General features: G+C 40.5%; 1 protein-coding gene across 4 annotated transcripts in view; it reads right to left on the bottom strand.

Moving 5' to 3' along the window:
- Nucleotides 1–11: 11 nt before the first annotated feature.
- Nucleotides 12–12,449, bottom strand: part of LOC129853839 (mitogen-activated protein kinase 8-like) — a 31,749-nt gene continuing 19,311 nt past the window's right edge. For 3 of the 4 annotated variants that reach the window (XM_055920302.1, XM_055920285.1, XM_055920276.1), the window contains exons 11-12: nt 9,448–9,525; nt 12–5,489 (exon numbers count right to left, since the gene is read on the bottom strand). In XM_055920302.1, coding sequence (XP_055776277.1) covers nt 5,323–5,489; nt 9,448–9,525 — 245 coding nt within the window. In that variant the 3' untranslated portion in view covers nt 12–5,322. Of the gene's footprint in view, nt 5,495–9,447; nt 9,526–12,449 lie in introns of all 4 variants that reach the window. The other variant, XM_055920293.1, reaches the window with a different exon arrangement.

The raw sequence follows: 12,449 nt of genomic DNA, 5'->3' as shown, positions 1-12,449 counted from the left end.
TTCAAACAGAATCAAATTCAACCCTTTATTTGCAGAAGTTGAAGGTTGACATTGACCGGCCGTTTCCAGTGTGTACATTACTGTAGGTCTGTAGTAAGGCCTTGTCCAGATCAAAAGGCTAACATTTACACAACCGGCCTTTGTGGAAAACACCACGAAACCTGGGTTGCGTTCAAGAGTGTGAAACGTACTACATTGATTGCATGAATAAGAACTGAGATGCTTCCATATCTATTTGCACGTTCCACAATGTTGTACCCTCCTGGATGCAGCCTTGTTTCTGGTGTGCGATAGGCCTGACCACAGCCAGGGAATGGGTCCAGTTCCAAACATAAACAGGGCCTATAGGGATTGAACGGCGAGAAGCCATCAAATACATTTTAATCTAGAAAAAGGAAAAAATGTCGAGCAGCAAACCTTTTTCAATCCCCTGGAGAGCATCCATCTAACATACATATCAACCACTCATCACCTACAAATCATATTACAAAAAATAGATAAATGAATAGACATAGTACTTTTGAATTACATATACATTACATACAACTCTAGCAGTCTTCTAACATTGACAATGGTACATTTTCAAATAAAAAAAATAATTAAAAAAAATCACATTGTTTTTTTTAGACCATATGCTGTGGACTGTTATGTCATTCAGAAACTCATATCGGTGAGGTAGTTAATAAAAACCAAGTCCTCTGTTATCACAGAGAGAGGAGCTGATGCTAACTAAGCTAACTAAACACTGAGTGCCTCTACTCTAGAGACAAATATAAAGGGGTTGAAAACAGAACTCAGGGATTCTTATGAGATGGGACAATCTCAAATTTCTTTTCACAAATATTTTTCTTAATATTAACAACATTTGAAATATATATTTTCAAATACCGTCCTGACTGGTTGCATCAAGGCCTGGTATGGGAATTGCGCCGTCCACGACTGCAAGGCTCTCCAGCGGGTGGTGAGGGCGACCCAGTACATTACTGGGACCGTGCTGCCACCCATCCAGGACATCTACTCAAAACGGTGCCTGAGGAAGGCCCGCAGCATCATCCTCAAGGACCCCACACACCCCAGCCACGAGCTGTTCACTCCCTTACCGTCGGGCAGATGGTATCGGAGCATGATGTCTAATACCAAAAGGCTCAGAGACAGTTTCTATCTACAAGCCATCTGCTGACTGAACACTTGAACTGGACTGACCACCTTCACTGACTCTCCGCATTTCAGCACACATGCACTCATTCTTGCACACACACACACACACACACACACACACACACACACACACACACACACACACACACACACACACACACACACACACACACACACACACACACACACACACACACACACACACACACACACACACACACACACACACACACACACTGCTACCAGACTTAATATGATTAGTAAATACTTCACAATTTAAACACTTGATCCCGCAAAACAAATGTAAATATTGGACTATAAATTGTGCCATCCTGTTTTATATTTATGCTCAAATGTTTATTGTACTCTACTGAGACATTTACTTTATGTTCGTATTCTAATATTTTATTATTTCTAATTGTTGTTGCATTGTAAAGAAAAAACCTAAGCCTTTCATTGGATGGTGTATACCATGTGTATCCTGTACATATGGCTAATACAACTTTAAAGTATCAGCTATCACACCATGAAAAGGAAAAACCTCATAATTCAACAAAAGCAAAATCATAAAATGCAACTAACTGGATTGTCAACCCCGTCAGACACCATAAAAACCATTTCATTTTTACATGTATTGTCCAACAAGTGTTTAAAAGTATTGATTGTTTAATTCTAACAGTATAGTATAGAAATATGTCATTTAAACTTATTTCTTACTTATTTTATAGCACTATACTGTATAATGCTCCAGGGAAAATTTTGTTAGCATGTTTTTCTAGATTCAGAATATAAAACAACATTTAAAAAGTAAACATTGTCCCTTAGATCTAGCACAACAAATATCTCAATAGTTTAACCATATGTTGCAGAACAGTGATATATACAGTTGAAGTCGGAGGTTTACGTAGACTTAGGTTGGAGTCATTAAAACTCGTTTTACAACCACTCCACAAATTTCAAAGTCGGTTAGGACATCTACTTTGTGCATGACACAAGTTATTTTCCAACAATTATTTACAGACAGATTATTTCAATTATAATTCCCTGTATCACAATCCCAGTGGGTCAGAAGTTTAAATACACTAAGTTGACTGTGCCTTTATACAGCTTGGAAAAATCCAGAAAATTATGTTATGGCTTTAGAAGCTTCTGATAGGCTAATTGACATAATTTGAGTCAATTGGAGGTGTACCTATGGATGTATTTCAAGGCCTACCTTCAAACTCAGTGCCTCTTTGCTTGACATCATGGGAAAATCAAAAGAAATCAGCCAAAACATTTGTAGACCTCCACAAGTCTGATTCATCTTGGGAGCAATTTCCAAATGCCTGAAGGTACCACGTTCATCTGTACAAACAATAGTAAGCAAGTTTAAACACCATGGGACCACGCAGCCGTCATACCGCTCAGGAAGGAGATGTGTTCTGTCTCCTAGAGATGAAGGTACTTTGGTGCGAAAAGTGCAAATCAATCCCAGAGCAACAGCAAAAGACCCTGTGAAGATGCTGGAGGAAAAAAGTATCTCTATCCACAAAAGTATCTATATCCACAGTAAAACGAGTCCTATTTCGACATAACCTGAAAGGCCGCTCAGCAAAGAAGAAGCCACTGCTCCAAAACCGCCATGAAAAAGCCAGACAACGGTTTGGAACTGCACATGGGGACAAAGATCGTACTTTTTGGAGAAATGTCCTCTGGTCTGATGAAACAAAAATAGAACTGTTTGGCCATAATGACCATCGTTATGTTTGGAGGAAAAAGTGGGACGCTTGCAAGTCGAAGAACACCATCCCCCGTGAAGCACGTGGCAGTATCATGTTGTGGGGGTCCCTTTGCTGCAGGAGGGACTGGTGCACTTCACAAAACAGATGACATCATGAGGGAGGAAAATTGTGTGGATATATTGAAGCAACATCTCAAGACATCATTCAGGAAGTTAAAGCTTGTCAGGAGAAATGGGCCAAAATGCACCCAACTTATTATGGGAAGCTTGTGGAAGGCTACCCAAAACGTTTGATCATGTTAAACAATTTAAAAGCAATGCTACCAAATACTAATTGAGTGTATGTAAAACTTCTGACCCACTGGGAATGTGATGAAAGAAATAAAAGCTGAAATAAATAATTCTCTATACTATTATTATTCTGACATTCTTAAAATAAAGTGGTGATCCTAACTGACCTAAGAAAGGGAATTTTTACTAGGAGTAAATGTCAGGAATTGTGAAAAACTGAGTTTAAATGTATTTGGCCAAGGTGTATGTAAACTTCCGACTTCAGCTGTATATATTTTCAGAATATTGACAAAATATTGACCTTAAAAAGGGGTTAGCCATCAGTGACGGAGATGACAAGCCACTGACGGAGTTGACAACAAAACAGACATATTTTTGCTTCTAAAAATAAAACTTCAATACAAACATTTGTAAAATATAGAAAATGATTTATTTGAAAATTCCCAATAAAAATATAACCATTCTATCATATATTTCAGCACTCTGACGGAGTTGACGTTCAATATTGTTTCTTTAAATCTATCAAAAGTAGATCACTTTGCAGACCATGAGTGGTTTTGTTGCACTATATGTAATGAGGACATTAAGAAACGGTCCATGAGGTGTAGCTGACCCGGATCATTCTTGATTAATTTATGATTGTAGACAAATCTGACAGAGTTCATCAAATCTCCTGACTATTTTTTTAGGAATCACAGTTTTGAGAGAAATATTATTTTAAGTCAGAGGTCTAATGCAAGAAACTACCTAAGATCCATTTTCAGTTAATATTCATTATTGCCGTTTTAAGAATTTTAAACACTTTTTTGGAGTTTGAAATTGTCCACCTTGGCTCCGAACAAGGACATTTCCAGGCATAGAGCCAACATGGAAATGTGTAATATTGAAAATATTTAGAAAATTCCAAAAGCAAATCTTTCCCCTTATAAAATTCCCCTAAATGTAATTTTTAGGACCAAATAATGCAACAAAATAAACAATAAAAATAAAGTTTATCTGCCGGTCAAGGATTGTCCCAACTTTCAAGAATCCCTGAACTGTAAGAGCACTTAAATCAAATCAATGGGGCTGGGAGTTTTTCCTGGTCCTGTGACCTGAGGAAAGACTCCTGGCCCCGCCAATAAAACATAAGCAGCCTTCGTCGCCTTCCCCTTGGCCCCAACCCTTTGATGTTTGTAGACCTGCACAGGTGTTTATACCTATCCAAAACCTAAAGATCTGCAAACATTGAAGGGTTAGAGCCAAGATGGATGGGCCACTGGTTGAAGAAATAAAGCAACAAATATGGCTAAGTGACAAAGGTATTTGGGCCAGGTGATTTAATCCTTTAATTTAATGCAAAATAAATGTTTTGTCATACCCGTGGTATACGGTCTCATATACCAAAGCTGTCAGCCAATCAGCATTCAGGGCTCGAACCACCCAATTTATAATAGAAAATAAATATGTGTTTGTAAGAAAACACTTTCTAATAGGGAAAAGGGGAAAAAGTTCCAACCACTGTGAGATTTGAACCACTATCATTTACAGCATAGACATACACAGCTTGGAGGGACAGAAGCTGACAAGAAAATAAATAAATATAGTAATTTACAGCATGTACACAATCGGCAATGCCTGATATAGGGGACATAGCAAATAAAAGAAGCTGTACATTTAAAAAATAAATAATTTTATATAATTATTTTAAATAATAATTTTTATTTTACTACGGACCCTTAAAGGGGCAATCTGCAGTTCAAACGACAATAAAGCAGTCACCCCACCACTGTTTTTGGTAAGCAGCTTAGGGTGGGGCTAGAGAAATGTAATTGCTCTGAAATTCATAGACAAAGCTATGGATGCAAGGACTGACCATCCATGGTACAGTATCAAAAGTATAATTTTAACCATGTTTAGAGGTTATACACAGTGTTTGTTTACAATTACATTGTTTACAAACAATGGAGTAAACACAATGTAATCATGTTTTGAGGCTATACAGTGTTTGTTTACAAACAATGGAGTAAAAGCATTTATATATTATATTCTTCAAGAATCAATTGGTATATATCATTCAATGAAAAGGCAAAAAAGAAAATATGTAGCCATCGCAGATTTCCCCTTTAAGTGTTTTAAACTATATACCGTGACAGGGGTGTGTGTGTGTGTTATCTGCAGCAGGCCAGTGCTCCCAGAGAGGTGTGGCTGTCCAGGCTGCTGTCCGTGTCAGAGGTCATGGTGGGTTCACTAGGGTCACTGGGGTCAGTCGACATGGAGGATACGTCATTGGCTGAGGGCGAGGGGTGCTGAGGGGAGCTGTCAATCATTGCTGCACCTGTGCTGCGAAAAACACACAGGATGACTGATACACCTGTACTAGGACCTAGCATGCACATGCGCAAACAAACAAACACACACAGTCCTGCGACATACACACATAATAACTCACACACACCCTAGGGAGCTGGAAGAACACCTCTGAGTCTGAGGGGTGCAACGACCCCCCCAATAGAGCAACCTACTACATTATTCACCTCCCTCCTATGAGTCAGCTGTGCATGCTCTCTTTCAGCAACAGCAACTTTAGAAACTGTTCATTCTTATGATTATTCCACTGGAACCTCTTTAATCTAGAAACACCACTCAAACTATAAAACGTGTTTATGTGCTTCTACACCTGCATTGCTTGCTGTTTGGGGTTTTAGGCTTGGTTTCTGTACAGCACTTTGAGATATCAGCTGATGTACGAAGGGCTATATAAATAAATTTGATTTGAAATTTGAATTGAATAGTGTGCTTGCCTTGCATACCGATTTTTTATATATTTTTTGAACTATAAACGTTTTAATTGTGCATAAAATCTCCTTAGGCTTGAATGGGAAGTATTTGGATTCGCCACTGCTCTTGACCTGTTAAAGCTACCAACTATATAACAACTTTAAAACATGCAGACTGGGACTTGTACTGTCGCGTGATTTTGGTTTTATATACACTACTTATGCTTTTCACACTACAACCATATTTGCATAAATACCTATGCATTTCTGGGGCCATAGATTTGAATGGGAAAATTTCTGGTCGCTACGAGTCTTCAACTGTTTAAGCTTGAAATGCCATTCAAACTAAATTGTGCAGACCAGTCTGGAATAATGTGCTTGTATACAACTTTTTGATATCATTTATACTTTTTGAACTAGACCAACATTGAAATGTACAGACGGACTCAACTTCGATTGATTGTCAAAAGATTGTTGATGCTATTTGAACTATAACGGTTTAAAATTTGCATAAAAGCTTAACCTTTTACACTCGTGGTAATTGAGCTATATGGATAGGGATAAATTGAAATGAACCATGGTTACAATGGGAACCGTTTGGAGATTATGGGAAAATGATTAGACCAAAGGTAAGTACACAACAGTACACCTGACACAGACTAAATCCAAACATTTCACTTTTGATTTCATGTGGATTATGTATTTACTGTACTTTCACCACATTCTGTTGATAACGAAATCTGAAAATACTCTGGATGAATTCAGTAACATGATAAACATATTTTTAGAACATTTGGAGTAGGTGCAACGTAAGACAAAAAAATGACAATGGTTTGAGTGAAAGGTCTAATTGGCGTCTTCAAAGTGTGACTTGAATTTACTTCAGAATTAACTTCAATGCACTTTTATGACTCAAAGAAGAGTCTGTGCCGTCGAGGAACTAGAGCAAGCACACTTGTAGTTGTTTTGTTTGGAACACAGCCCTGCATCCGCGCCATCACACAATTATTGTTGTTGTTTAACGCAATCCAAAAACGGTCCATTATAAATCTAAATCTGGGTCAGGTCGTCATCATTTGAAAGCTTGTTATATTGCCAACATTACTAGCTAAATGATAAAATATGATCTTTCAGTGTTAGGCTTTTCACAAGGCAATTCAGAAAAGCAGAACGTAATATTGGTGCGCATAGAATGGCGTCATGTTCGCATTCAGATGCGTGTTCCATGGCAAATTTTCCTCACAATACAACAAACTCTGTTCAGGACAACCCAGGGTATGACGCAATGTCATCTTGTAACTGTACATCAAACATAATGATCATAAACACTGACACTGTATATGACATGAGTTTTATGATATGGAAATGTGAAGTGCACATTTGGACTCAAGGGTGTGTGGCTGCTTGTATGACATCAAAGCGGTATTTATTGTAATCCGCAACGTCTCATCTTTCAAAATACTATGAGTCCTCTTAATTCACAGTATTTGCCTCGCTCAGACAACAGAACATTTGCTAAAGTTGCCCAATTTCTGGGAGGAATGGGGGTAACTTCTTGTCGCGTGCAGTGCTCAAGTTCAGAACGTCTCTCAGTCAAAACCCATACAGACCTGTGAAGGAGAGACATTGAGCTCTGACATCATGTATAGCATGTTACTGTACAGTCACTCTGTTCCAATTTAGGTGCTTATCAGTGTCCAAATCTGCCATTTTCAACCTGTATATGGATACGACGGTGAAGGGCTACATAAAGAAAGTTTTGATTCACCAATGCTCTTGGTCAGTTTCAGCTACAAACACCACCCCAACATTGGCATGTGCAGAAGGACTCAACTTAAATGGCTTCAACACAGCTTTTTGCTATCATTCTTAAACTATAAACTATACAGCTTGTTGTATCCCCATTAATTTGGCTCCCGAGTGGCGCAGCTGTCTAAGGCACTGCATCTCAGTGCTAGAGGCGTCACTACAGACCCTGATTCGATTCCAGGCTGTATCACAACCGGCCGTGATTGGGAGTTCCATAGAGTGGCGAACAATTTGCCCAGCATCGTCCGGGATAGGGTAGGGCCGGGGTAGGCCGTCATTGTAAATAAGAATTTGTTCTTAACTGACTTGCCTAGTTAAATAAAGGTACAAAAATAAAATAAAAATTCAATGGGGATTGCAGGCTTAACCATTCTAAACAGTGCCACAAATCTTTCAGAATGTTCAAACTACAACATTTTGTGATCTTAAAAATGCATATGGCTTATGATGATATAGTACTGACCTACTATACTAGCCCAGTATAACCCACTATAATTATGCCACACCTACAAACCACCCCAAAATAGGTCAACATAACTAACACATTGTATTTGCAACCGCAGCATTCAAACGAGGCTGCAATGAAAACTAATGGGACTGTAGCGTTCTGTGTTGGCATCACAATCCGGGCTGTGAAATACGTTTTGATTCAGCGTTGACTGACATGGTAATGGTCCAATAGTATTCGAGAAAATATCTAAATATGGATTCCCTCTGATGCGGTACGTTACATCGCGACGTGTCACTACGTAACATACGGCACGCATTTGCAACTAATTTTGTGCCGTACAGCCTCTTTCCACCACGGGTAGCCCTTCTCTCGAAGATTAAAAACAAGAAAGGGACAGGGTAAGGGGTAAGAGGTATACCTAGTCAATTGTCCAACTGAATGCATACATTTTTTGCGTCAATACTGCAAGTTATCAAGACTCTCAAAAGCCGCGGCAGCCGCTGTTTACTTCTGAAGATAACTTTAGCGACGCCCTAAAAACCCAATTCAAATTCGACACAAACCTTCAAATAGGTATGTAATGACACATTATATAAACCCTTTATAGTGTTTTATTTACATTTTAGATGTGATAAGTTGGACAGATCGGGTGAAAAAAGCCATTTCCCTACACAACATATCTCCCAGTAGGATTCCCTTCCCCACCCGGCATTTTTAAAAAGACCCGACGGAGCTCATTGCCTTCTTCAATCATGCAGAGACAGGTAACATGAAGGTCTCGTCATTGATTTTGCTGGAAAGGGGAGAAATTGCGCTTTACAATGGTATTCATATTACAGTTGACCTGGAAGTATTACGTTTTTGGGGCACTAAAATAAGGTAAATTGTACAGAATAGCACAATGTACAAAGGGCGTTAGTTACTGTTACTTGTCATTTTCTTTGCTTTCTGGGGGGGTTGCATGGTTTTTTATTGGGCACAGGGGACAGTAGTGTGTTTTTTCCCTGGCTTGCTATCGGCCCGGCGGGCCATGGCATAAATATATATATTTCCCCCCTTAGCACACGGGATGGGTAATCAATAAACTCAGCACAGACCAGTCTGCGAGCCTGTCGCGCATCTCTGACTCCCTGAAGCATCTTTGTAAAAAATTTGATTAAAAAAAATCACACCCACAACACGAGCTGATTCGATGGACTTGACGTGAATATTCTGACAGTAGCCTCCTAAAACTAACATAAGCAAAATAAACTAACCTAAAAGAGGTTGTCCTTTGATCACGCCATTCTGCTTGGTCCACTCGTCCCACTCATACACCTCCTTCCAGATCAGGTCTACAACAGGGTGAATACAGGGAGCGAGAGAGAGAGAGAGAGAGAGAGAGAGAGAGAGAGAGAGAGAGAGAGAGAGAGAGAGAGAGAGAGAGAGAGAGAGAGAGAGAGACAGAGAGAGAGAGAGAGAGAGCGAGAGAGACAGAGACGGAGACACAGAAACACAAAGACAGAGACACAGAGAGAGCAAGAGGGAAAGAGGGGGAGATAAAGGGTGAAATGAGAGAAAAGACAAGGACAAGGAGAGAAAAGAAGAAAGGTGGAGAAAGGAGGGGAAAGAGACAGTTCAGAGAGGAGGGAAAGAAGGAGAGAGAAAAAATATGACATGTTTTAAGGACATTATCAACATACATATTTAACTTATTAATTGTCGTTTCAACATTATAATGGAATAATATGCATTTTAGCTAAGAAAATGTAGCCTATTTCTGAACCAAGTAGCAATTTTCATTCACTATAGAAATAAAAATGTAAATGCTCAATCCTAAAATGTGCGCATTCATTAACAAACATAACAAACATCTGGTAGCAGAGAGAACAGTCTGACTTGGGTAGCTGGAGACAATTAATTTTTAGGGCCTTCCTCTGACACCGCCTGAAACAGAGGTCATGTATGGCAGGGAGCTCGGCCGCAGTGATGTACAGGGCCGTACACACTACCCTCTGTAGAACCTTGTGGTCGGATGCCAAGCAGTTGCCATATCAAGCGGCGATGCAGCCAGTCAACAGGCTCTCAATGGTGCAGCTGTAGAACCTTTTGAGGATCTGAGGGCCCATGCCAAATCTTTTCAGCCTCCTGAGGGGGAAGAGATGTTATCATGCCCTCTTCACGGCTGTGTTGGTGTGTGTGGACCATGATAGATCCTCAGTCTTGATGACGTTGAGGGAGTGGTTGTTGTCCTGGCACCACACTGCCAGGTCTCTGACCTCCTCCCTTTATACTGTCTCATCGTCATCTTTCCTCAGGCCTACCACCGTCGTGTCGTCAGCAAACCTAATGATGATGTAGGAGTCATATGCGGCCACGCAGTTATGAGTGTACAGCGAGTGCAGGAGGGAACTAAGCACGCACCCCTGAGGGGCCCCCGTATTGAGGGTACGCGTGGCAGATTGTTGCCTACCTTCACCATCTCGGGGTGGCCCGTCGGGATGTGCAAGATCCAGTTGCAGAGGCAGGTGTTCAGTCCCAGGGTCCTTCGCTTAGTGATGAGCTTGGAGGGCACTATGGTATTGAATACTGAGCTGTAGTCAATGAACAGCATTCTCACATAGGTGTTCATTTTGTCTAGGTGGGAGAGGGCAGTGTGGAGTGTAATGGATATTGTGTCATCTGTGGATCTGTTGGGGTGGTATGTGAATTGGAGTGGGTCCAGGGTGTCTGGGATGATGGTTGTGCTGGGAGCCAGGACAAACCTTTCTAAGCATTTCATGGCTACAGATGTGAGGGCTACAGGGCGATAATCAATCAAACAGGTTACGTTGGCATTGTTGGGGACAGGGACTATGGTGGTCTGCTTGAAACATGTAGGTATTACAGACATGGTCAGGGAGGTTAAAATGCCAGCTGGTCAGCACATGCTCTGTACGCATTCTGGTAATCCGTCTGTGAATGTTAACCTGTTTAAAGGTCTTACTCATATCAGCTATGGAGAGCATGATCACACAGTCATCCGGAACAGCTGGTGCTCTCATGCATGGTTCAGTGTTGCTTGCCTCGAAGCGAGCATATAAGGCATTTAGCTCGTCTGGAGGCTTGCGTCACAGGGCAACTCACGACTGGGTCTCCCTTTGTAATCCGTGATAGTTCGCAAGCCACGCCACATCCGACGAGCATCAGAGCCGGCATAGTAGGATTCAATCTTAGTCCTGTATTGACGCTTTTCCTGTTTGATGGCTTGTCAGAGGTCGTAGCAGGATTTCTTATAAGCGTCCTGATTAGTGTCCTGCTCCTTGAAAGCGTCAGCTCCAGCCTTTAGCTCAGTGCGGATGTTGCCTGTAATCCATGGCTTCTGGTTGGGATATGTACATGCGGTTACTCCTCAATGCCATTGGATAAATTCCGGAACATATTCCAGTCTATGTTACCAAAACAGTCCTGTAGCTTAGCATCCACTTTGTCAGACCTTCCTGTTTTGAGTTTTTCCTGTTTTGAGTACTTCACTGGTACTTCCTGTTTGAGTTTTTACTTGTAACCAGGAATCAGGAGGATGGCGTTGTAGTCAGATTTGCCAAATAGAGGGCGAGGGAGAACTTTGTATGCATTTCTGTGTGTGGAATAAAGGTGATCTAGTTTTGTCTCTAGGTTGTACAGTTGACATGCTGGTAGAAATGATGTAAAACAGATTTCAGTTTCCTTGCATTAAAATCACCGGCTACTAGGAACCCCACCGCTGGATGCTTTTCTACACATTTTGCCATGAGGCTGAGAGAAAATGTTGCATTTTTAAAGCTAATTAATGCAAACAACTATAGGTGTGTTGACTGTTATAAAGGCACTGGATTATGAGCTGTTTTGTTTGCTAAATGAACAAATTAAGTATGCAGTGACATGGTGCATACAGCAATAGAAGCACAGGGACATATGCCTCAATGCGACCATATTTGTGGCTTATTGGCGTTGTGGCTTTTAGTTTGTTATTTTTGGCCAACCATCCCATGAAAGTGAATGTTATTCCAGTTCATCTGAATGTCATTCCAGTGCACTGCTTGCTAAGAATTCTAGCTGATGGTGTTTGGAAGTTTAGGTAAAAATACAAATAATACCCCTTTTGGAACACTGACGAGTAGAGAGCATAATACAGTGCATTCGGAAAGTATTCAGACCCCTTGACTTTTTCCACATTTTGTTACGTTACAGCCTTATTCTAAAATTGATTAAATAAAATCCTCATCAATCTACTCACAATACCCCATATGACGAAGCGCAA

This window comes from Salvelinus fontinalis, chromosome 1 (assembly GCF_029448725.1).
Source record: "Salvelinus fontinalis isolate EN_2023a chromosome 1, ASM2944872v1, whole genome shotgun sequence".
NCBI lineage: Eukaryota > Metazoa > Chordata > Actinopteri > Salmoniformes > Salmonidae > Salvelinus > Salvelinus fontinalis.
The sequence above is the reverse complement of the archived record's forward strand: the minus strand, read 5'-3'. Positions and strand labels throughout refer to the sequence as shown.